General features: G+C 48.1%; 2 protein-coding genes across 2 annotated transcripts in view; both read right to left on the bottom strand.

Annotated features, from left to right (window-relative positions):
* The window catches only part of LOC126638024 (transcription factor SPT20 homolog), a 36,848-nt gene extending 31,501 nt beyond the window's left edge, over positions 1–5,347 (bottom strand). Inside the window, exon 1 of the mRNA XM_050311634.1 lies at positions 1–5,347. Coding sequence (XP_050167591.1) covers positions 1–5 — 5 coding nt within the window. The 5' untranslated portion in view covers positions 6–5,347.
* Positions 3,612–26,902, bottom strand: part of LOC126638025 (uncharacterized) — a 26,193-nt gene continuing 2,902 nt past the window's right edge. The window contains exons 3-4 of the mRNA XM_050311635.1: positions 4,888–4,955; positions 3,612–3,732 (exon numbers count right to left, since the gene is read on the bottom strand). Of these exons, the coding sequence (XP_050167592.1) occupies positions 3,612–3,732; positions 4,888–4,955 (189 nt within the window). The remainder of the gene's footprint in view (positions 3,733–4,887; positions 4,956–26,902) is intronic.

Below are 26,902 nucleotides of genomic sequence, written 5' to 3' on the forward strand. Positions count from 1 at the left end.
CTCATCAAGAGAAAAAGAGCAAGTCCTGCAAGCAAAGGCCCCAGGAAGTCCCAAGGACGGACCTACAGAGAATTCTTCCAATGCCGCTGGTGAGTAACCACAGGAGAACACCGCAGGAGAGCAACAGGGGTCTGTCAGGAACACTCTGTTCAGCTGACAAAAAGGTACCACCTCAGTAGAAACTCAAACCATGAATGAGCAGGTCTGTGTGAGGGATTCCCCATGCACTGTCCCTTGTTGCTGACCTATGGAGACAAGACTATCTTGTCTGGCAGATATGGAGGTTTCAGTGCATGTTCTGGATGAGCTTTCCTTCACCCCTAAGAAACTGTTTCACCCCTAAATACAAAGCTCAGGACATTTGCAAGTCCTTTGTGCAATATCAAAACCCCAAGAGAACATTCAGGAGTTCTGGTGGTTTGATAAAAATATCAGAAAACAACCTAGAGTGCGAGGAGGGGGACCAGGACCACCACACCACACAGCCCAGAGCACAAGGGGGACTGGGACCAGCTCCCCATGCAACACACGGTATGAGGAGGGGATCAGGACCAGCCACCTGCACAGCCCAGAGCACAGTGAGGCAGCTCTGTACGGAGCTGTGGGCTCTCCCCAAGCAGACATTGAGTCCCCTCTGGCACCTGCAAATTGCCCCACAGCCCGAGTTCCTCCTCCCACCCATGGCCCAGGCTTGCTGTTGGCCAGCCCTGCCAGTCTGCCCATCCCTGTCCCCATCTGGAGAACCAGCATCAGTCACAGTGCAGAATCTGCTGATGCTACACCACAACAGATAAGCAGACATTCTCCTCTCCTTTCCAGCCTGCAGGAGCCTTTGTGACAAGCAAAGTAGGGTGGTTTGCCTTGAGGTTAAACACATCCCTGACCCCTGACACTGCAGGGCCACTAATCATGGAGCCATGGGACATTCCTCAGGGCCACCATCCCACTCCTTCCCACTGCCCTCGGCCCTTCCTGCCCTGCACAAAGAACCCTGTCTCCAGCAGGACACACCAGTTGTTCCCAGTGGCCCTGGTCCTGCACTGTCTCCTGGTCAGACTCAGCTACTTCTCTGTGCCGTCAAGGACCAGTACAGGGAGAGTGACCCCTTGGAGTTGGGGGAATGGTCACCCCACAGTGTGGGGGCAGGCACCAAACCTGAGCAACGACAAGCAAAAGATGCTTCAGAGTCTGGCTGTGCTGCTGCCTCTCACTGGTGTCACACAGAGTAAATGCCAGTTTGTACCTTGTGCCTGATGCAGAGGGTCCCTTCATATTCCCACAACAGAACTCCCCACTCACAGGTAAAAGCACAGTTTATGAACTCACTTCTTTGTCCTGGAGACACTCAGTAAGACTTACTGTCACAGCCTGGAGCTGCATGCACTAAACAAACCAAACACACAGACACAGTGTTTTGAAACTGATAAGTGTGACATTTGTCACTTTAGAGGTAACTAACACCAAAAGTGATTTGGAACCAGTGAGATAAACACATCTGGGTTTTACAAGTGAAATGCAGACTCTCAAGAACAGCAAATCACACTTTCTTGCCCAAAAGCCCTTTTGGGGACCTTCCAGAGCTGAGGAAGGCCAATGGTGAGCTGCCCCAACCCCTGGGCTCTCCCATCCCGCTGCTCCTCACTGGATGCTGCCTGGAGCAGGCAGGCTATGACCCACACAACTTTCCATTTACCCTCTCCCCATGCAGGCAGCTCAGGGCAGTGGCATCCCATGTGATGCTTCATCCAAGAGCCCACCTGCATCCTCCTGGTGCTCCCCAGATCACTAGACACTCAGAGAAATAGGAAAAAAAAAGACAAAATCTTGATACCTGTCGTGCACGTCCAGATATTCCAGAGACCTTTCCAGTGCTGATGCCGAGCGCTGCGGCCCTGGGAATGACACTCAGGGTCCCTCCGCTGGCAGTGCCAGCCCTGTGCTGACCTCGTAGCTCTCCCCAAGGTCTTGGGGCTCGGATCCAAGCAGGAGCTGGACGTGGCACACGGCAAACCAGCAGGAATCCCACTGTGCTGGTCGGTAGAGGCAGAGGCTCGAGACAGCTCTCTGATGCACCGTGCCCATGAGCTCGCTTACCTGACGGCACAGGGGCTCTGCAGCTGGGGAGAGCCCTGAGGGACCTGAGCGAGCCCTGGTTGATCCACCTGCGGGACTGCCCAGCCATCCAGCCCCATGCTCCAGCCTCACACCCTCAGAGAAGTTTGAGGGGAGCAGGTGAGGACTTGGCAGAGGGAGAAACAGAAAATAAAGCAAGAGGACAGGATGGGAAGCGGGATCAGTTCTTATTCCTGAGTGTTTGGGCTGCTGGGCTCAGGCAGACTTTGCAAAGCAAGGGTGGACCCTCCTGGCAGGGCAGCCGGCAGCTGCCTCCCCACGCCGCAGTTTTTATAAATTCTGGGAAACACTTTTAGACAGTCACTGGCACTCATAAATTATACAACTAATTTGCATATTCCAGTCATGAGACATTATGCAAATGTGACCTGATTTGCATAATGGATTCCTCTCGTCGCTTCACTTGCTTCATGCTTTTAAAAAACGAAATAAAATGAAAGCACGGGAAGGTGAAAGCAGCAAGTTCCCAGCGTCGCTGCGCCTCCTCCCGCCACACCGTCACCCTCACCGGCAGCACGCTGGGGCGAGGGAGGGCGAAAAAACAAAGCCCCCACATGGGTTATTTCTTTAGTAATTACAACAAACAAACTTTCCCATGGTTGTGATGCTTCATCCCAAGTGACACGTTGGAGCCGATAAGGGGAACTGAAACCTGGCAGGTGGGATGAGCCCATGAGGGCCGGGGGCCCTCTGATGCCCCTCGCCATCGTGCAGAGTGCTCGGGCTGGGCAGTCCTGTGGTGCGAGACATTCCTGGACTCTGGTGGGACTTTGGGGGGAAAGCTTCCCTGCTGAAACTTCGACAGCACTCATCCTGAAAGGAGGGTGGGTGGGAGAGGCGAGAGGAGGTGTCACGTTGATTGTTTGTAGCAAAATACAGTGTTGACATGTCCAGAGGATGAGGCAGGATTGTCAGCCACCCCAGCCACACTCCAACAGTCGACGGCCATCCGTCCATCCCTCTGCAGTGACTGGTTTTGCTGCGAGCTCTTCCCTGCCCCCCTGCACCCGCGCGAGGCAGAGCCGTGCCAGGCGGCTGGCGTCCGTACCCTGTGGGAAAAGTTAACTGTAATTCTTCAGCTTTTAAAATCAATTAACCCGTGTGTTAATTAACATCAAGTCGACGGGAGGAGGAGGAGGAGGGGAGAGCGGGAGGGAGGAGGGAGGAAAAGAGCTGCAAGGGCGGATGGCAGCGGAGTTGGCACAGTGCCATCCATTCAGTGGCAACGCCACAGCTCCCTGTGATCGCGGCAGCGGGTATATGTTACGGGGGCCCTGTGCGCGGGCCAGACAGTGCCGTAGAGCCAAGGGAGATTATCCAGACCCCCAGGAGCAAACGGCAGGCAGCGACCGGAGGCACAAGTGCCAGGATTACAGACCAGGCTCCTCTGCCGCAAGCCCTTCCTCGGACGCACCCCGTGGGGACTGGGCTCCCCGCCAGCACCGCACAACTCGGACTTCCAGCACTTTTTCCCCCCTTTAGACGTCATTCTGCCGCAGTGGAGCCAGCACAACGGATGCTTTCACACCCTGCGAGACAAAGGCCGTCGTCTCCGCCATGACACCGCTCCGTTCCAAGCCGAGGCCGGCATCTTGGAGTCTTTAAAAATAAATGGAAAAGGGAAATGGGAACAATAAACACAGCAACTGAAAAAACCTCATCAACAAACCCCTTGTGCCCGCTCTCCATGCCAGGGGCAACATGGGCATCTGTCGCAGCAGAAGGCGTTTGTGTGGGGCTTTGCTTTTTTTTTTCTTTTTTTTCCCCGCAAGCTGTTGGTGTGTTTTGCCATTCAGGTTCGTTTACAATTAATGCCAAAAAAACCCCAACCACACCCAGACCAGTCAACAACAAACAAAAGGGAATAGCCGACATGGAGGAAGAAATGCCATGAGAAGCTACAAGAATGCGAGCTCCGGCCGGTGCCATTTGCCATTCGGACAACCTCAGGGAAAGGTGCCAATTCTGCAGCTCAGGAGGGACCCCGAGGAGGGAGCACGAAGGTCTCGGAACAGCACGCCGAGGGAATGAAGGGAGGAAGGAATACCGCTCTTACAGGGCAGGATCAGAGCTGCACACAGCCTCTGCTGGGAGGAGAGGGAATGTTTGACGGTGTAGCGAGATGCCTGTGTATGCACACGCACATGGAACAGTGCATACGGACACACAGACATGCACGCACACACCGCCTTGGCTCGGTGCAGAGGAGCTGTGTGAGTGGGGGGGTGAGGAGGTGTGTGTTTGCCTCTGTGTGTGCACACACGTCTGTGTGTGGATATTTATTTGTGTGCACGCGTGTAACACACACACACAGGGAGAAGTATGTTTGTGTGCCTTGGTGAGAGAGAATGACAGGGAGTGAGGAAGAGACAGACACAGACACACACACACACTCACCCACCGTCAGTATACATCCCACTTTTTGACCTAGGTATACACGGAAGACAAAATAAAAATCATACTGGAGCAGCAAGCAGGCAGGCAGAGATTTATCTACATTCACTGCTATCACCAGGGAGATGAATGGGGCCGATCTGAAGCCCTTCACGAGATCCACTATGGGAGTGAAGGAGGAGGAGGGATGCCACACAGACATGCACAAACTTGAAGACAGAGAGATTTGGAAGGTGCTACTTGTGAAACCCAGGTGGCACTCGGAGGGCGAGCGAGGGAAGGAGCCACACGGGCGCTCCGCAGGGTCTGGAGGGCGCAGGGCTTCTGGACGAGGGCGTCAAGGGACAGCTGGCTACTTACGTTGTCTGCGCTGCTGAGGATCCTGCAAGGTGTTCTGTTGGCACCGGGCGCTGAGCCAGGGAAGGGCACTGGAGACAAAAGGGAGAGACAAAAAATAAAGTCATACAACGGGAATATTAATTGCCTCTCTTGCGGATTTTACAAAACACACAAAATGTTTTCTTTTTGCTTGGTGTTTTTTTTTTTTTTGTGGATTGGCGCACTTCCCTTCTTCATGGAAAATACTAGCATGGGATTTACAGCCCAGCTACAGGGCTCAGGATTAACAGCGCTGGCATCTTTTGGGCATATTTTTTCTTTTAATGAATGAGCTTTCGCTGTTAATGAGGAATAATCGTTTGGCTAATGAGCTTTGAAACATTAAGAGAAAAGAGGTTTTTTTTCCCGTTAATCGCCCTGGTGCGACCGCATGGATGGATTACAAAAGACAGCAGTAGGAACGCAGTACAAAGAGGGGGAAACGTCTCCTGGAATGGGATAAATGCAGAGATGGGTGATGTGTCCCCGCACCTCTCCTTCCTTCGCTCTCTCTTACTCCCTCTCTGCCAACTGCTATGGGTTTCCATAACTCCGCAATCAAAGTGGATGCTCGGGAAAGATTATTATAGTCAAACAGCGAAGCGTCGGCGGTTAATGTCTCCAGTGTTTAATCATCATACAGTAGAATGGTTTTATGCATATTTCATTTGCATATCATTAAACCGCGCTAGCGCGGGACATTCAGAGCTGGAGAGGTACAAAGTTGGGGGGAGAGAGTGTGAGAGCGAGAACGAGACAGAGGGAGGAAGGTCCCTATGATGCCTATCTTCAAAAGCCAGGGACTTGTTCCATGATCTGTCTTCTCCTTTTATTAAAATCATGATGACTTGGAAACCTTTGAAGTTGGATATAACCTTGGATTCTTCTAATTCCAGCAGAGTGATGAATTAGAAAGGGGGAAATGATGCTGCGCTAGACATTTAAAGGAATATAAGCTCCAGTGGAATGGAAATAGGAGCTCTTTGGGGAACGAACTGGCAGAGCCAGCCACAGCTTCGACAAACACCACACTGCTGGGTTCATACTGGTGAAGGATACCAGAGTAATAGAAAAGAAATGAAGACAACATATACATTAAGATGGGGAATATATTTCTCTACTCTTTCTCTTTTCCTTTTTTAAAGGCACAAAGGAGGATGGAACCAGCGGTAATTTACACGCTAATTAGCGAACAGTTGCCTCTTTTTGTGTTTGTTTTTCTTCTCTCTTTATTTTGGAGAGGGCCGTTGTCACCGCTGAAGTGATTAATCAATTATTTGGTAGCGCAGATCCTTCTCCACTGGCACTGATCAAGAAGGGAAGGTGGTGGCTGCGGGGGGAGGAACACAGTGGGCTCTTTGTAGATCTTATACATGCACAACATATTAATTGGTGTCTTTATAAAGCTCCCTCAATAGACTATTTCTTTCCTGGAGACCAGCAGCTGGTTAGCCACCGTTGGCGACTCTTCAAACATCCTTTTGGCTGGGGGCAGTTCTGCCACTGTTTGTTGTTGTGTTTTATTTTCTGTCTCCACGGTGGGGGCTGCGGGTGCGGCGCTCCCACTGCCCACGCTTCCGCACAGGAGGCGGACAGACAGACACACCGAATCGGTACCAAGACAATCTCTTGAGCTGAATGCAGAACTTTGCCTCCAAATGAAATACTGTTTTATATTTAAATTATCTTCCTTTCCCTCCCCCACTTCTCCTCCAAGTCTTTGTCTCGGTTATGAATATTCAGATGAGCCGTGATGTGATTACACTGTACAATTACTTGTGTCCATGGTAGAGGCAAAGGCACCAAGGAAAGACAGAGCCAGATGAGCTTGGAGCTCATCTGGGGTTTGTTTTCCATATTCTCCCCCATCTCTGTGGCACTGCGGCACATGCAGATGTCGCTGTTGTTCTTTATAAAGTCCTAATGATATGCAAAAGCATAACGACCCCATTTGGGTTCACAGCATCAATGAAATATTATTGGGGGGGGGGGAATCCTGACTGAAGGAATGTCCACATAAATTATTTTTATTTAAATGAGTCGAAGAGGTGGTGGTGAGGCAGAGGAAGTCACATGAATACATGCATAATGTGAGCACGCAGAAAGGTTATCGCCAAGGAGAAGAGGGTTTTGCACTGTGCCTGGGACAAACAGGCTCGTTGGGGAATCGCTCAGCCCACCGCGTGATTTACTTATTTATCATCACTCATCCCTCAGCCAGGGCACTGGGCATGCTCGCTGCCGGAGACCCAGAGTGCTGAGACCTGGATGCCTGGATGATTCCGTCTTCCTTCAGAAGCGTGTGGTGGGAGGGGGACAGGAGAAAAGGAACCAGAGGGAGAATGTGCTGAGTGTCACAGCTTGGTGACAAAGGAGGGGCTTGATGACAGCTCGAGGGTGGTGTGACAACATGCTGCCCAGGCACTGGCGCTGGCTGATGCCAGGCTGGCACATGCACTTCCCAAGGGACGCAGTGCTGATGCAGTGCCCAGTGGGTCCCTACCACAGGTCAGTGGGCAGAGCAGTTCTGGACGGTGTGTCTTCAGGAAACCTGCTGGGGACAGGGAGCCCAGAGCTGGCCAGATCCACACACACCCATTTTCCTCAGAGTAGTGAGTGGTATCTGGATATTGCAAGCATGAAAATACGTGTGTGGGACCCCATGGCTGCTCTGTCCTGCTGCTCTTCTAGGCTGTGACCTGCACCCATGTTCATCAGCAAGGGGTGAACAAAGAGAGACGGAGTGGGCTGGCAGCCAACACCACCACCCTCACCTGAGCTGTGTGACATCATCTTGGGGATCTGTGCCTTGTGTGTCTGCCCTGTGCTAGTCCTGGATGGCTCTGCAGCCTCCATACACCCTTGGTGGTGGGCAGGACTCAGGCTGCAGACAAATGTGGTGCCAGAGAGGGAACATCAGTCTCCTCTCCACTGGAAAAGGGAGAGGCAGGTGGAGAGGAAGGTCAATTGCAGATGGAACTCGCTGCAAGAAGAGCTTCCTCTCCTCTCATGCCCTAGGCACGCACAGACTGTACCTGCAGCTCCAGCAAGGCTCCTGAGCAGTCCCTTCCTGGTCAGAGTGGGGTGGACCTGCTGCCTCTGAGGCTGTGCCGTTTGTCACAGCAGTGGTACGAGAGCCTACCCAAAGGAGGCTGTGACCCCCAGGCACACAGTAACCAAGGGTCCTCAGGCAGGCCACCCTCAAAGGGACATGAGACCCCAAACAGGAAGGTTATGCTCTAGTCTGTGTCTAAGGACCGAAGTGCAGCAGGTGCAGTGACCCGTAGCCAAGAGAGTGACTGCTGTCCTGTGCTGCTTAGACTGCTGACCATGGGCCCATTCAGCTGTCACCTGCCTCCACTCCCTTCCCACATCTCAAGAGATGCATCCCTGTCACATACACACACAGCACCAACTCTTCTGCAAGGGCACTCGGGAGAGCAAGCACAGACAACAGGCTGCCAGGTCTGAACTAAACCAGGACACAGGACTGCCTCTGGGCAGCAATCCCAAACCTGAGCTCTGCTTGCTGTTCCAAACCACCTGTAAAAATCCAGGACAGGAGCGATAACCCAACCGGCAACCTGACTCAGCAGCTGTGTGTGAATGTCCTGTCCTCACAGTCTCAGGGGCACAACTAAGACACAAAAAGGTTCCTTGTTGCCACCCTGTGTTCAAACCAGCCTGGACCCAAGTGAGCAGTCCAAAGCTGTCTGTAAGGAACAGAGCATCCACAATCAGATGGAGTGGTCTGTGCAGATCATAGAATCATATAATGGAATGGGTTGGGTTGGAAGGGACCTTAATGAACATCTCGTTCCAACGTCCAACCCATCCACCCCAGATGATGTCTTCCTGACCCCGATGTGGCTGGTCTGGACCCTGTGGAACAGCAACTCCAGAGGTGTTGCTTGGCCCTGCCCCATCTTTCTGGTCTCCAGCCTCAAAGCAGCTCAGTGCCAGGGTGTCTGTCTGGACCAAATGGAACCTGGAAACACAGGATAACTGAAACCAACACAAAGCAACTCCAAAGAAAGGCCATGCCTGCACCATGCCCTTGTCATCATTCCAGGTGCTGAATCCTTCCCCCACCTGGTTTTGCCCTGGCAGCAGAGCACGGTGCCCAATCCCAAACAGTGCCTTGGCATGCCATGAACCTTAGGGAAGAGAATAAAAGGGCAGAGCCTGAGAAGAAAGCTGCCCTAAGATGGAGGGTAAGACAAGGACTGAGGTTGGGAGGCACAGACAGTGGCAGTGCAGTGCCACTGTCCCTTCCTGTGCCCATGCTGACAGATAGCCCTCCCTGCCAGCTCTGCAAGGCTGTTCACTCTGCCCATGGGCCCCAGTGCAGCCAGGGCAGCCTGTCACCCTGACCACAGCTGGCTGCCAGCCTCAGAGGGTGTTCTGACCCAGACATGGAGCAGGCTAGAGAACAGATCAATAGCTCTAGCCATGCCCTCACTTGGTTGCCTCAAGGTTCCTGCTCCCATTGCATGTTGGAGAGGGTCTGGCATGCCAGAAGGAGCCCAAAGGCTGGGGACTGCCAAAGGAATCCAGCAGCCTGCTGCCTGTCCCCAGGGTAGAGAACACCCCAAGGAAGATGGAGCCAAGCCTAGGACCCAACCCAGTCAGTCATTCTTTCCACAAGTGCTGCTGAAGAGGAGTAGGAAGGAGACTGTGCTGGGAAAATGAGTGTGGAGCATGCAGTGGGTGAGGCAGAGGAGGTGGGGATGCAGCAGATGGTGAGAGTCAGGATGATCCCTGCACGACACCCCCACCCCACTCCACACAGCACCCAATGTGCTCCCACGGCTCCAGCTGCCAGGCTCCCACCACTTCCTGACATGCACAGGTGGGAAATATTACCAGAAATATCACTCCCTGTGTCCCAGACACTCTGATTTCAGCCTGTGGCCGTTTGGAAGCAAGTCTCCCCATGGAGACTTTAGGAAGGGGCAGTTCCTGGAGCACTGCAGGAGCCGTTGAGCTGCTTGTCAATTCACCAAATACCATGAAGAAATTGCTATTTAGGAAAAGGAAATTCAAGCATTTATAGAACATATTGCTATTCAAAACACCAAAAGAATTGTTTTGCAAATAGTAGCACTGCTGAAGAGGGGAGAGAAGTACATCAGTCATTTGATATTACATATAAGCAGTTTATTAAAGAATTAAATATTTATAGACTATAAAGCAAGCAGGGCGATGAGTCGCAAACAGCTTGCTGAGAAGTATGTTATAAACAATGAGTCTGTCAGGGACTAATAAAGTATGGGGAACGCAAATGTTTTATAAAATCACCAGGCCAGCGATGAATCTCCACAGCTGAGATGCTGCAGAACCCGTGGAGGTTCCTGCTGCACCACGAGCCTGGAGCCAGCATGGGAGGGATGGAGTAGGATGGTGCTGTGTGAGTGCAGACACGCTGAGCACTCGTGGGAATGCACATGATTCAGTGCTTGGAGAGATTCAATTTTTCACATTATTCTAAACACAGATCTATTAATAGGAAGTTCAGGAATTTTCAGAGTTCAAGGCACTTCCCTCTTCAGTTTTTTATTGCAACTACTCTTTCATTTCCAACAAAACTAGAGTCTGGGATTCAGACTGAAGTTCGCCTCCCTGCAAAGACCTTTTCCTTCACCTCCCCTACCCAAAAGAGATGGAGCAATCAGCCCAGCCCAGCCAGCATCCCTGTCCCCAACAGCCCTCTGGAGCATCTGGACTCATGTTTGGAGAGCAGCAGCTCCATCCATTAGAGACACAGCATATTTACAAGGGACAACTAAGATTTTCAGAGACTGTACAAGAGGAAGCAGCCCTGGAGGACAGGAATAACTTTCTGTTGGCAACACTGGGGGAAATCGTGACTGACAGTTAAAAGGGCATTTTTTCCTGCAGGAAATGGGCAGGTCTTGTTTTCCAAAGGAACAGGCATCTGTCACAGAAATCATGAGGACATTGCTGTCCTGTTACTAACGGAAATGAAAGTAACCTCCAGATTACTTTACATTTTTGTGAAGCCAACCCCAGGGCCAGAAATTCTTTTTAACATAGGGTGAGCTTACACCTTTGGTCCAAGCAGATTCCCATAGCTGTCCCCACAGCTCAGGTGCTGGTGGGTGAAACTTCCAAGAGGTCCAGGCATTCACGACCCTTTGGAATTCACTCTCTTTGCAAGCTGTCAGGGCTTAGACCCACCTGAAACACCCCATCACCACCTATCCCATTCCTCAGGCTGGCACTGCGGGGTCTGACATGGGGGGAGGGTGTGCACAGAGACTCAGGGGGAGAGTAGCTACTGCCTCCCTCCTGACTCAGATAAGTCCCTATGAGGGGCTACATTAATTAACACAGGACTAAGCAAGCTAGAACTGTCTGGGGTTGGTTGAGACAGATTCCATTTAGTACACAGAGAGAAACCTCCCTTTGCCAGCTGATCAGTCTGCACTCAGACAAGGTGGGAGATTTTCATCCTCTGACATGTAATTAAGACAGATTTTTTTTTCTTTTTTACTGTTCAAATGCAGTAATTATTCAAGTTTATTTGCCAGGGAGGGTATATCAGACTAAATTTTGGGTTAAATAGCAACCTTTGTTGTCCTGTGTGGAAATGATCATGGGGAGGTTCAGGTCTCACCAGACTCCCAGGCTGACACAGAAGGTGTATCAAAAAGCACAGCCCTATCAAAGGCACAAACCCCATTAGTTCCAGGTGAATTGTTTGAGCGGTTCCTCTCTCTCGAGCACAGAGCCTGTTAGTTTCAGGGGTCTCTAAAGTAAAGTGTGGTACCTCCCAGAGGGCACCATAACCAAATTCTGCTGTTGCCATGCTGCTGGAGCTGCTGCTGTTGGCACTGGCTCCACCAGTGACTGAGTCTGCAAGGGTCCCTAAGCACGATCCCAAATCAGGACAACATCCATGGAGCTTCATGTTTCTTTCTCCCTTCCTTCAGCCCAGCCCTCACCTCTCCCACACTAGCACATCATGGCATTTGGCACCCTTAAATAGGTTTCTTTACCCCAGCGATTTTATTAAATATTATTCTACCCCTCTCCTTCCTGCAATCCTAAAATCACGGAACACAGTGCTACATACTGGGGGTTACTGGTGGCTGGGGTTGTGCCTCCATTGCACTGACAAGTATCTGCAGGACACACGGCCCAGCTCTTTGCCTGTCCCCATCGCTGCTGTTGCAGATTTAGGTGCTGAACTCATTTCCTTCCAGCTCAACCCCTTGGGGACATCAGGACACATCAGTTAATGGCACAACTCACTGGCCCTGGATTTGACACACATTTCAAGTCTGTATTTACGCTTTGGTACTTTGCTCTTTCAGTCTTTTCCCTCATCTCCAGGCACCCTCCAGCACTCACGCCTCCTGATATCCCTCTCCATGACCAACTCTCTTCCTTCTACCAAGGCATTTTGGTGGGTTTTTGTCTTGTTGAACCTGAAGTTCCTGTTCTCCCTCATCTGCCACAGTCACAGTTCAACACTGCTGCCTATTTCTAATGTTGACACCTGCAGACAACCTCATTCCTGGAGCCATTGTGGACATGGCAGTGGCTCTCCCTGCTCCCCAGGTGTGGATGCAGGAACACCACCCTATTTTCAGACCAGACAAACACATTACTAGCACACTATCTGTACTCTCTCCCTCCAGTCCCATCCCACTCGAAGCCTCACTGGCACCTGCCTGAACTGCTGCGAAGTCGCCAGTTCCCCAGGCCTGCAGCACCCACCTTACCATAGAGACTGAGAAAGACTTCCTGGGAGAACACTGCAGGATCAGAATTATCAGCACATTTTATTGGTATATTCCCACCTTCTGGCATTATGACCTGCAGGATGGAGGTGAGGAATTCCAGCTCAGCATGGATTAAATACATGTGCTCAAGCAAGTGTCAGACTCACAAGCTGAATCATAAAGAGGAGATATTTAAAGGTGTGCTTGCTGCTCCTCCATAAGCATTTTGCAGATCTCTGTATGGTGTCAAGCGTTAGCCAGGCAGGTAACATGCATCACTTGGGCCAGAAAACCCCAGGAGTAGGGTAATGACAAACACTGTGGCACATCTGGCTCTGGGTGAGCCCAGAGATTTAGACTGGTGCCAAGGGAGTGTGGTGTCCCCTCACAGGCATTCAGGGGTCATGTCTGAGCCATCACAAACTACCCAAGCACATCTCCCCTACCCACACATACATCTAGTCTGCTTGTGGGCCATGGCTGGAGCCAGGACCTCAAGAATGGAGAATGAGCTGTTCAGGATCAGAGAACAGCTGCTCAAGAGCTGTGGTAATGTGGGACAGAACTGCCCTGGAAATGCAGTCAGAAGACAGTCAGCCTCCAAAAATTAAAACTCTCTCATATGTTGTCATGACTAGAAGGGCTGACTCACCTCCAGAATGAAGTGCACGTTCCGAAGGCTACACAGACCCAGATGTATCACATCCCCAGGAGAACAAGTGCTTTGTGTCCTGCATTTTAGACACCTAACTCAGAATAGGAATATATTTCAGCAGACAACAGATTGCCCCAAGCACGCTGTCCCCATTGAGCATCTCTGAGTGCACCTCAGACAAAGGCGATGCTGTGCCACTCTCACAAATTCAGGTTTTAAATACACCAAATAGACACCTGTGCATCATATATTTTGTTATAGATGTTCCCTGTGCACATCAAGAGGGTTTATTTTACTTTAATGGACTCCTTTAAGGAATATTTGCCATCCTGGCAGCCTGCAAGCAAGGTTACTGCTGAATATGCTTCTCCCTCCAGGCCAGGCAGATCTACAGCTCCAGGGTGCTGGCACAGTGCGTGGCACGTGTCCCTCAGAGCCATCGCCTCCCACACAGCACGTGGGAGCCATGCTGGCTAATGGGATGTGTGGCTGTCACACTGCCCGGCAGCTGCAACACCACGAGCCTAGAGCTCTGAAAAGAGCTGGGAGCCACCCTGCCACCCCTCCATCCCAGAGCAGCAGGACCTAAGCACCCTGGGTCATTGTCACGCTGTGCTTTAGCATGCCTTTGACCTAATATAACTTCCAAGGAGGAGGAGGGGACGTTACCTCACACCAGCTCTCACCAGACTCACTCTGGTCTGGCTCTGATGCTGACACAAGGGAGGTGCAGGAAAAAATTTCAAGGCTGGGAAAGGGAGGAATGCTGGAACACGCCCTTTTAGCATGGTCAGTTATTGAGGTTTAAATAGCACCAGGAGCTGCATCCCTGGTTTCTGAAGACGGAGTCTGCAGCAAAGACCAGCAACATTTAAATGTTTGCACCGTGAGAACAGAAATGAGATGACCTGAAAAAGCCACAATTACTTCCCACACCTGGTTAGTCCTTGGATGGCATCGCTGTGAAGGCACTTGTGCTCTCGGATGTCATATAGACATGTTTCTTTTTTAATGAGAGAATTAGAAAGAACATTTGGCAGTGGACCTGCTGCCTCATAACTGCCTGCAGAGGAATATTTCTGCATCTTGTTAAAAAGATCATGATTAAGTCAACTCCTGATTTATCCTAATTTCATTTTCTTTATTCCTATTCTCTCAGAGCTCTCATTTATGCTGAGGACTCTGAATGCTCAGAGCAGGGGCTCAGACAGCAGCGTCTGCAGTCAGAGCCCCGGTGGTGCTGGGAAGTGGAGGGGTGCACATGCAGGGGGAACAGAGCCTTGGACCCTCAGCATGACAGAAAAGAGTCTTGCAGGTCCTCCAACAGACTAACACAATAAATGTCCCTGAACTGTCTGCTATAACAAACACAGTGTTATTACAGAAAAGCTTCCAAATTGAAAATGATCAATGTGCTTTTAGGAGACTGCAGAGATAGATCACCTGCACTCGCTGAAAGGAGAGAGATGGTTTTAGAAGCTACTGTTACAGTCTGCTCTCTCCTCCTACCTTTTCAACCAATAAGAAAGAGGGCCAGAGGGAAAACAATAGCTCAGGAAATGCAGAGCTTTGCTCTCCTGACAGTGTCTTACCAAAATTAAGCCAGTGTTTGCCATGCAACCGCTTCTCCTTGCCACTATGGGTTTAGGGGTTTCTATGTCCAGGTTTATTCATGAAATACAAAGCAAAGGAACATGATTGTTCATATGTCAGCACACAGGAATCTAAATAGTCATCCGATTTTGATGGAACTTGCATCCAGTGGCTCGGAGTCATGCCATGGGCCACACAACCTCCATGCACTTTGGGCAAAACACACAGATCAGAGACTCTCAGCACAGTTTGGCTGGGAGAGACTCTCAGAGGTCACCTAGTCCCATCCCCTGACATGAGCAGGGACAAGGAGGGACCAAAGTTGGCCTTTCCCTGCCACTTTGCACAAAGGTGTCTCTGACCTACCAGAAAACAAGTAAGACAGAACCATGAAATGATTCAGGGTGGAAGGACCTCCAAGGGTCACCAGTCCAAGCCCCTGCTCAGAGCAGGTCTAATCAGATCAGGTTGCCCAGGAGTGTGTCAGTGAATGTCCAACTGTGTCCCTGAAGATGACGATCAAAATTTACATATCAGAGAGTTCACAATATGAACAGTTACACCAAACACAGACAGACAGATTGACCAGAGAGCTTTCAAAAGCACCCTGGGAGCCCACGGACTTCAGGTTCCAGGTTGCTGATCTAATCCACCTGCTATTTAAACCATTAATTGTTAAACGCAGAAAACAAACTATTCCCTTCCCTTTGGCAGCAGCTTCTTCACGTTTGAAAGCTATTGTTGTATCAGCCTCCTCTGCTGCTATCATAAAATTTGTGCCTAGGAGCCAAGAGGACAGGACAGAGCAGAGCTTGGCACACTGCCTCTGTACTTTTGCTGACTCATCTCTTCAGAAGTATGAGCAACCCTTCTAGAAGCAATATCACATTAGCACCAAAAGCTTCCCAAAGTCGATTCCCAGCCTACCTTTACTTTCATAGATAAACGCAGAGAATCAAGTTGTTATCTTCTTATGAAACACCACAAAAGACTGGCCCAAAATAGCACATCCCCCTAGCAAAGGGCTCCCACAGGCTCATTCATGCCTGGAGGAATAATCCGTTCTGTTTGTACGAGTGTGCTGGAATGGCTTGAGGGGTGAGATGGATTCCTACAGTGTCCGACCCTGTATGATTCATAGTCAACAAACGCTCTTGAGCAGGAACAGGTCGGGTGCTAATCCCCTCTGTTTCATCTGCAGCAAAAAGCAGTCTATGACACATCAAAGGTTTGCACTGAATGTCTGAGGCAGGTGTGTAGCCACCTCCAGCAGGACAGGAGCTGCGCACACCGGGTCTGTGTGCCTGGTAAGACCACTGTGGGTGGTATGGTGAACACCACATCAAACCTGCACTCTGCCATCAGCCTGCCTGCCTCTGGAAAATTTTCTCCACATGAAATTCTCCCCATCTCCACTGATCATTGTTTTAATTCAAAGGGTGTTTTAAAGGATGTGATTTTAATGAGTGCAAGGCTCAGACCAGAAATACTGTATTTCTTTCTCCTGAATGATGAAGTGGGCACTTGGACTCTCTGCATTGATTTCTAATCTGCCATTTTATACTCTGACAGTGAGCCCTGGAAACCAGGTTCTCTCAGCTACTCCATGAGAGTTTCCGTAGGTAAGAGCAGCTGAGGTGGGTCAGGCCAAATGGGAGGACCCAAATATCAGAAGCCCAACCCTTACTAAGCTCACAGCCCTTCAGCCTGGCCAACTGAAGTAATAATAATAACAACAATAATTATAATAGTAGAGAGAGAAGATGTGTGCAGACTTTGATGCAAAGGAGCTCAAAGTGGAACTCTGCTCCTTGGTTTGCAGGCAGGTCCCCCTTTCCCAGAGAAGGTAGAATGATTGGGAAGCAGGAAGATAAAGGCACGTGGATCTACTAATCAGAAAGGCAAAGCCACATGTGACCACCACAGGCAGACCCATCCTCAGACCCACTCCTGAGTAATAATAATGGCCAGTCTTCGCGAGCAAAGATCCGGGGAAGGTCTTTACACCTTCCAGCCTGCGCATTGGATTTTTTAGGTGAGACACAGTGTGCGCGGAACTGAGCCCACCCTTTAATCCTAAGGTTCATCTGCCGGGGCCAAGCGAGCTTGGACAGTGGCAGCGAGGTCCTTAGGACGTAGGTGGGTTGCCTTTAAGGGCTAACGAGCCCCACCTGCCCGGGAGTGGCCCTGACCGGGAATCGAACCCGGGTCTCGGCGGTGACAGCGCCGCACTCCTGAGTATGCCTGGGTTTTGTCTCATTCCCCACAGGAGTGAGATCCATGGCTAGGTAGGAGCCTGTTTTTGGTTCCTAAGAGCCTGAGTCCCAGAAAAGCCCTCAGCACAGGCATGCTGCGCTCCTCAAACAGTACAGTGATTGCACTCCCTTCCATCAAGCCTGGGTCAGGTTTCTGAAGAGGAACACCTATAATTAAAGTGACAACTTCCTCTCCAGATGCAAAGGAGTCCTTTATTATTTGTTGCTATAAGGCAAAGGCTGCCTTTTTTGTTTTCCATTTCCAGCACTTTTGTTTCAGAGATCATGAAACACACCCTCCTCTCCTTAAACATTAACACTGGGGAATTAATTCCTGTGCATCCCACACAGACGTCTGTGCCCACTGCCTGCAGAGCCGTGGGTGCAGGCAACCAGCTCCCAGCCACCCTCACACCACCCAATACTGTCATTTCTGCGGAGCCAGAAATATTCTTTGGACTCATCGGCTACTGTGAAGCCAGAGCTGTAAAGTCGGATCTTTTCCTCCTTTAAATGTGACTGGCTATTTACTCCCTAACAATTCTGCTTCAGAGCTGATTTAGCATTTTTATTGGAATGTGAAAGCTCTTAAAAGAAGAAAAAAATCTAATCAGGCAGAAGAGATAGAAAACTTGCTGAATTTTTTCTCCCCCCTTTGCACCGCTTCAATCCTATCAAAAGCACATCTTCCATTCATTGCTTCCCCATGTCATTATGACAAGCGGCTACAAATCAATAGCAGCAGCGAAGGCGGCCCCGGCCCGCGCGCGCCCCGTGATAAAGATTCACTCTCAACCCCGATTTGCTAATAGCACATAATAGCAGCCATTGGCGCCCCGCATTAAATCATACATTTCACTCGGCGTTTATTATGGGATTTTTAAAACTCCTCACCAAATTGGATTTTCTCGACGGTCTCTAATTTCCACATTTATCATTTAACATTAAACTCCTCTGTGGGGAGGGGGGTTGGGAAATGGGGAAGGAAGACAGGAGCCATGCAATTCTGTATTTTCCCCTTTCTTTTTTATGAAAACCCATAAATAATCCCAGGTATTGTTGCCATCAGCCCTGAAGTTTTATATATATAAAATACCAGAACTTAGGATAGAATAGCTTTGGGACTCAGCTTACCTTTGTGCAGCCCTGAAAAGAAGAGGAAATTAAAGAGAAAGCCATAAGGAAACAGATTTTAAATAACAAATCCAATAAACAAAATAGTCAACAAAGTGAGGGGGCATGAAAAGCACTAGGGAGAATCATTGTGGATTTCCTCGGCTGAAAGAGTTAGTAGCAAAGAAAGACGGATTAAAAAAATTTAAGAAAAACCCGACAAAACACACACAAATAAAACCTTACTGTTTCTTTTCAATTCACAGAAAAAATAATTTAGCAAATAAAGTGAACACTTATTAACAAACTCATCTTTTAAAGCAGATTTCTCTTATAAGGTGTTTCCTTGTGGTCAAGATCAACAACAAAGGGTGTTTAAAAGCCTCTGCAGGAGCACACACACCATTTTAAGCCTCCTTGGCACCTGATGGGTGCAGGCAGAGCCTGGATGGCAAATGCTCTCTGAAGGAGTCCTCAGGAGGAGGCAGTGACTCAGGTTTTGGCTGTGACAGTCCCTGTTCTCACACCAAGCAGAACTGCTCAGCTCATGGATATTGAGGCCCAGATCCTCCATTGTCTTGGCCTTGAAAGAAACATCCAGATCCCAGGCTATTGGAAGCACTGTCTGTCCAGATGTGAATTTGAGTCTGGCACAAATGAAGGCCAGTGGGTCCTGAAACAGGAGGTGCTGCTGTAATGGCATGGTGAATTAAGCTTTGCTGCTAGTGATTTCCAGCCATGAGACGTGAACTCAATCAGCCTCTGTCCAACATCCAATTAGTACAATCACCTCAATTCACAAGCTACTGAGCAGTTTAACCAGGACTCTGCTTAAAAGGGCTGGGAGATTTCTGTTCTGGTAAGTTTTGGTTTCACTAAAGGGCTCTTAGAGATTAAATTCCTCAGTTCAGCTGCTATGAATCAACCACATCACAGGCCACACTCCAACAGCTCTGGGCCTTTTGAGGCTGGGTCAGTGTCATTCTGAATCCAGTTGAATGCAAAGGCAGTGACTCTTTTACTCTAAAATTATATTCTCTTAAACTTACAGTGAAAGTCACAAAATTCCAGAGCCTCTGCTTTGAACTGTTACCTGTTCCCCTGAGCATTGGCAGCACTAGCAAAGGCTGGCAGGTGTAAATGCTCCTGGGAACCAGTCACCTCTCACAAAGCCCAAGAACACCCCAGCATGGTTTTCCCCTCCCTGGAAGTGCTGGTAACATTCAGGGAATACAACGGTTACATGTATCGAACCTGGGCATGGGCCACCCTGGATTTAATGAATCACAGACTGAGTCTCTGCTACCTTCACAGGAAGCAACATGTGTCCTTCAATCTACCGCCAGAACTTGAACCTGGCCAATGCAGAAATGATTCACTATTTATTCACCATCAGAGACATCTGTTCGAAGTTAAAACATCAGTCAGAGCTAATATAGGAACACAGAAGAGAGATGGAATACAGTATTTTAGAGTAAGAGCCTTTTTCACTTCAGTCATCCCACACAGCAAAGGGCAAAGCCTGGGCAGACAGACATCTGCACAGCAAGTTTAAAGGTGTGCTGGGGTCTCATTTCCTTTCCTTCCTCACTTTTTCTGTGGCATTGCCAATTCAATTTGGGGCTTCCTGCTACTGTTTCCTACTTCTCAGTTTCATACCTGTGTTGAGCACATGAGCAGTCCCCAGGTGCTGGTCTCTGTGCAAATACATACCTTCCAGTGCCTCCCACTGTTTCTTACTGTTCCAGAATCTGAAACATCCTGTGGTTTATCGATCCACCTAACCACACTTTGCCACTGATCTTTATCTTTGCATTCTTCCTGGCTTACGCATCAGAGCAGAAAGTGTGTGACATGTCGCTTTCCAACTGACCTGGAGGGTTTTCACACCATGCAGTCACAATTCCTGGCAGCTACTCTCTCTCCTTCGATTGCATCTGATGGAAAAGTATATGGAATTACTAGAATAACTCTGCAGCTTTTGAGCAGACCAAGTGTGGTGGTGATGAGGGTGGTGAGGCCCCGGCGCAGGTTGCCCAGAAAAACTGTGGCTGCCCCATCCCTGGAAGTATCCATGGCCAGGTTGGATGGGGCTTGGAGTAACCTGGTCTACTGGAACATGTCCCTGCCCATGGCAGAGGGACTGGACTAGATAATCTATAAATGTCCCTTCCAACCCAACCCAGACTGTGATTCTGTGACTTCAGAACATAATTGCTTCTATGCTGCTCCAAAAGAGATCTGCTTGCAGGGGGAATCATCTGACAAGGAACAGTGAGTTATCTGTGGACACGTTTAAGGAGGTGTCAGAAAGGTTTGCAGGACACCTTAGAATGAAAATGATTCAGAAAAGATTTCTTAAGAGCAATGCCACAGGAACACGGTTTCAACCATGGTCAGGAAATCACATCCTGGGTTGTCACTTTTGTGGTAAGAACACAACAATAACAAGGGGTCTCATTTCCCTGTTATAATCACCCAGATTTGGATATTCATCTACAGAAGCAAATTGGTCTCTGCATGTGCAAACGAAAGTGTGGATGTGCTCCCTTCCAGCTGAAAGGGGCTGCTGGTGTGCCAGGTCTAAGCTCTACCTGACCCAGTCTTGCACAGGTTTCCCCAGTTCCTGCTGGAGGAGCTCTGATCACTCCAACCTTTTCTCTGCAGGAACTATTTCCCCCATGGAACTTGCCAAAGTGCAGTTTGTACAGCAGGTTGTCTGAAACTCATCTGGGCAAACACCTCACATTTAGAGATGATGACAGTGTTTCTTGCATGCTTTGTGGTAATAAAACAAAACAGATCAAGTTTTTAAGTGACCTACCCATGTAAAAAAACAATAATAAAAAAACCCAAAAGTTTAATGGCATTAATTAAATCCTTCAAAGCCCATGTAGGCTGTTTCTCTGGGACATCCATCCAGGATCTCAGTGTTTGTTTGGACTTCAGGTTTTGGAAACATACAGAAAACACAGGACTATTGTGTATGAACACAGATTGATTTGTTGGTTTACAATAGAAAAAAAAATAAACAACTCCACAACTAAAAGTATTGGAATTTGAATGGTCTTAAATCCAAAAGGCAAGTGGCCTTTTAAAATACTCGTGACTTAAAAAGAGTGTGGGGGTCAGCAAACTGTAGGATGACAAAAGCTCCACAAAGTTTGGGTTTTTTTACCCCAGCAAATAAGAGGTTTAGCCAAAACAAATCAAACAAGTCAGCTTCTTTTAACAGATCACACTCCCAGCTCTGGGTCAGTGGGACGAGGCCCAGAGGCAGCTCTGCCAGACTGTGCCTTTTGGAACAAACAGACAAGATGACAGAAAACATCAGTTGTAAAATGTTTTCATTTTCCTACCTCATTGTGAGCACACTGGAAAGTTTCTCCTTGCACCTTATTAAGAGCCAAATTCTGACTCAAGCCCAGCAGGAGCCAGGTGTACTCTCCTATCAGTGCTGATGGGAGCCATACCAGATATGCACGGCCAGACATGTCAGTGGCACAGCACAGAGCTCCTTCCCCCACCAAGTGCCCTGCTCTGTGACAGTTGGTGAATTCTGATCTCTTTCCATGACTGACCTCCTGCACTCGAGTTGAGCCTGTGAGTGCTCAGCCGCGCAGAGGCTGAAGGGGATGCTGGGATCCTGCATCCTCTCCCATGGGACCAGGGCAGTGGGGCACTTGTGCTGAGACACCTGGGCTCCAGCCACGACAGGAATTAGACCCAGGACAGTCTCAGCATCATGGTCTCAGCATTATAATTTTTTCTTTTATTCTGTCAGTGCTCAAACTTGTTGACCTTCCAATCATTGTTGCCCTCTCTATCCTCATCGTGGCTTTCAGGGAGGATGGTGGGTTTATTACAGGGCAATTGGGAGTGTTCTCAGTACAGTCATTTGTCTGAGGCAGTTACTACATCACTGTTCCTGATCAAACACGATCAGGGAGCCAGGACTCAGGTTAAGTGGCATTCCTACTCCTGGAATGCTGAAGGCCAAACAGAGGCACATTAGCAGAGCTATGAACAAATTAGGACAGACTGTGGCTGGGGCAAGACTCAGTGCTAAACACAGTTATACCAAAATACAAAAACCTGAAGCAGTGTTTGTGTTTTCTAAGGAAGGTGAGAAGGCAAACAGTGTAAGGAATGGGGGTAGAACGGGTGAGGGTCTGCCCAAGGGAGAGTTTCTGCAGGGCAGGAGTTTACAGTGATCCACTTCCACCTTCCTAATGCCAAGGAGGATATTTCAGTGTTATCCAGCACTGAAGTTCTAGCACTGTAAGGCAGCTGTTCTATTCTTCAAACCAAAGCTGCAGATGCTGTCAAACAGCTTAATGACAGGTCTGCTTTAAACCCATCCAGACCCACTTCTGGCCAGTACAAAACTCAAACTCTAGCTAGAAGGGCTTTGTGGTTTTTTTTTTGTTTTTAATTATGTGAAGAGGTGCCAGGCACTCAAGCTGACCTGCATTTCCACGTGATACATTGCAAACAAACAGCTATGAAAGGTCTCTTCCAAAGCCTATGTCACTGTGTTAATGCTGTGCCCACCAAGCCCTGCCCGGCAGGCAGTCACTCCCTCTGACACTGAGGGATCCCCTCCACGCACCCCAAAGAGCAGCAGGGCCTGCCCACGTCCTCCTGCAAGGCCCCAGGTAGCCAGGAGTGCCCAGGAGCTGCTCTCCCACTGTACTAACACACAGACAGAAATGGAGACCTGCACCTTTAAAGTTCTTCAGCATTAAATCAGCGATGCAGAGCCGCAATTATATCAAGTTATTCTGCCGACATGAATCCCGGCGATACAGACCCAGACCAGCAAAGCTGATTAGTAGTGTTGGAGCTCCCTGCATGCTCCTCCAAAACACAATTAAAAAGAGTTTTATTCCGAGTAACACGGGGGTTACAGGGTCAGAAGAGTTTCCATTTCAAAAGGCAGCAGGATACAAACTAGCAGGAAGGGGAAAGCAAATTGCCCAGATTTTGTGCTAGAAATATGTGGGTATTTAAGCTGCTGGACTTCAATTTCTTACCAAAAATGTTATCCTTATTCCTAAGGAGAATAGGAAAATGGGTACAAAGACAAACCTTTCTATATCGTGATGGCGATAACCCTGCTTTCCCCTGAAGCAAGTACAGGTTCTGCCACCTTGCTTCAACTTTGGGCTTCCCCCATCGAGTCTTACAAAGAACAGATAATAATCCATTTGACTTTATACATTTTAAAATTTATTATGATTAAAACAGAAAAAAAAATAAAAATTGTACAGGAAGATCCACCAAATAGTTTCTTGTCCGGAATTGCTTTAAGGAGCCAAAAATGCAGTCTCCTAAGCCAACAAAAAATAGAAATATTGTCCAGTGTCTGGCAGTTGGCAGATCACCTTGTCCCAGGGTTCTTTCTGTGGCCCAGTCTGGTTGCAGTCAGCTGCCTCACTCTGAACATGCAGTCAGCTGCCTGCAGGCTCCTTACAAGACTGCTTTAGGGAGATTCTCTATCTACATATTTTATCTGAATCAATGTTCAGTCTCTATGAAATGAGGTTCTGTGCAGAGGACAAAAACTGTGGAGATTTCCTTGGCTAGAGCTTAGAGGAGAGCTGCTGGATTTCACAGAAGCCAGCCAATACAAAATAAAAAATAAAAAAAATCCAAAACATCAGTGAAAGCAATGTGGAAGGTAACTTCATCTAAATTTGAATGATGGACAGATCTTGCAGTGTCAGTCTGATTTGGGATTTCCAGAAGCTATTTGGCTTTCCTTAGACCAGTGTGACCTTGTCTCCAACTCTCCAAAGCCATGGGAAAGGGAGATCTTTCCTCAAACACTGCCAAAGCAACCGGCTGCTCCTTCATTTCGGGCTTTTCTGATAAACATAAAGGTAGAAGCAGAGAAGGGTTTTATTCCATAGTTTCTCTAAATACAGCTATAGAATAAAACAACCCTCTTCTGTATAAACTGATTTCCAAATATTTGTCATATTATGGGAGCACAAAGAAACAATATTATTCTTAAAAAAATATTCCAAGATGAAGCAGATTCCAGGTTTGTAGGAAAAAAGACAAACAGTCTTGGAATCTTGCAGCCAGGTTTTTGTCTTTATCCCCTCTCCTGACCCTACATGCCATGGAAGAGCTTTAGGTGTACAACTTGAACGATGCTTATGTGCTTTTACACTCAATAAAAATCTTTTTGTAAATAATCATGCCTTTTCTGCTTTATGAAAAGCCTTTTTTTTAATAAGGAAAATATAGCCCAGTTAGTATTTGGTTTAGTAATCAGATCTGGCCATGTAAAAAAGGGACAATTATACAAATGGCTGTAGAAAATCCTGCATGAACAGGATAGTTCATCACCAGGCACTGCTGACACTGAGTTTTCTAACCAGATAAAACGTTTAGCAGTAGTTATATCACTGCCAATTCCTTTGGTTAGTAGCAGGAAGGTGAAACCTGGGATATGTTTGCTTAGAAAAAAAAGGTGTTATTTTTCCTTCTTAGTACAACATTAAAACATTGTCTTTGTTCCTAAACTACTTGATCTACATACATGTTCAAAACTACGAATGAGTAATTATATATACTTATATATATACTTATATATACTTATATATATATATAATGTTATATAGAGGGTATATTATAGCATTCTATATTATATATATTTAATGCACCTTATTCTGCTGGAGAATCTTATATTGAGTCATTTTTATACCACAGCATTTTCTGACCCCATGCTGTCTAGGATTAGCACTGCAAATATTCTAAAAGCCAACCTGAAGTTGTTAGTGACAGTACAATATCCTTACACTTGATTTATAAACAAATTTTAATAAACTGAACATATCAATGCATTTATTGCTCCCCTCACTCTGAACATGCCCTTGTCCCTGTAGCCAGGCTGCTCTTCACTCACTGGACTCTGATGTCTCAGGTGTAAATGCTTATCTGGTTTTTAAGAAAACAACAGAATTTTAACCGGGCCTCAGAACTCTGGGTTTTGTCCGTACAATGGTTAGACACCAGAGATAACGAGACTCCAAGCACCGTATTGTTATTAATGCTTCCACAGGACTGGAAACATTCTGAACCTGGAGACACAGGAAATCCACGAGTTATGTGCCTCATACCCAGGTCTCCAAGCAGAATTTTCTCCTCTCTTTCAGGCAACTGTCCCCATGCCTGGTCCAAGGGTTTGGTCCCTGTTGCTTTCTGCAGAACCACCTCCCACTCCTGAATGCAGCTTCCAGCCATTTCTGCCATGTGCCTCAAAGCAGTTTTTCTGTTCTGTGAAATCCTGGTTCAAGGAACAGCTCACATTCACAGTGACTTGGGGGATGCTAACTCAGAGGAAACCAGTAATGTTTAGCATAAGGTAATCCTCTAGGGAGAACGCTGCTTGGCTTTCATATATTATTTACATATATAAACACATAATTTTATATATATTATTATATATTATTCTATGTAATTATTTTGCAAAATGCAGAACATGTAAATCTATGTGCTGTGCTTTAAAGAACTGGTACCCTAAAGCAAGATTTCATGTCAGCAACATCAATGAGCCTGAATTCACACCACAAAACTGTGACATTCTCAGCTGAGGCTGCAAACCCCCATCCCAGTGCCCTTTCCCTCAGCCTTGCCCTGTCAGCCCTCCAAACCCACACACACTGCTGCTTCCTCATGCCAGCCAGAGACCTGCCACACGCAGTGCCCCAGCATTGCTGAGCTCAGGTGACAGCCTTTGTTCCTAACTTCTTGGAATTCTTCAGCCGCTGTGAGACAACCCGGGGTTTGTACTTCATCTCACAGAGCCTTCCCCCACCTCCAGTTCTGCAGCCTGCAAAGATTGTTTTTCCCACGCTTCCTTCCCCAGCCCTGGCCCTTGGGAAGGAACAAGAGGCAAAATGTTTACAAGAGACAGACTGGTCACAAACCGCGCCCTGCCGAGGGTTTGGTAGCAGTGTTCCTGCTCCCTGTCTAACCAACATCAAAGATTTCCAGAAGTTTCCATTTTTAATCATCCCAAATCAGCTTTTTTTTTTCATTTTCAGCCCAGCTAGTTGAGACCTCCCCCACCCAGAGGATGTCAGTAGGGCAACGCACTGTTTTTCACCCACAGAGCAGAGCCCATGATAAATAACACTCAGAGCTCTGTGAGGATGAGTGTCCTCTGCAGCTCACAGCCCAGAGGCTTCATTATTGCATCGCCCATAATTCAATTCACCCTTCCTAAAAGGTCTCTTTCTGCACCCAACCCCCACCCCTGAAAACACGTCCCACTAATAATTCCCGATTAATGCCGTCAATTACCAACTCTCCCCCAGCCCCTCTCCATCCCCTGATTGGGCCGGAATGGAAGGGAAGCAGCATCTAACCGGGGAGGAATAGAAGTAGGGGTAAAATAGCAATAAAAAGTAATTACATAAAAATGCTAAACATATTACATCTGTTAGTTTGCTGAGCCCAGTGGGCTTGACAATTCCAGGTTTTTACCATTGTCTGCTCCCAGACAGACAAGAATAAGAGAAACAGGGAAAGGATCTTTCAATAAGATTATTAAATCAGTGCATGAAAAATAAGTCATCATTACATTGCAAAAGGGAGAGAGAAACTCGCTGAAA

Source organism: Myiozetetes cayanensis, unplaced genomic scaffold, assembly GCF_022539395.1.
Source record: "Myiozetetes cayanensis isolate MyiCay16 unplaced genomic scaffold, myiCay2020 scf16, whole genome shotgun sequence".
NCBI lineage: Eukaryota > Metazoa > Chordata > Aves > Passeriformes > Tyrannidae > Myiozetetes > Myiozetetes cayanensis.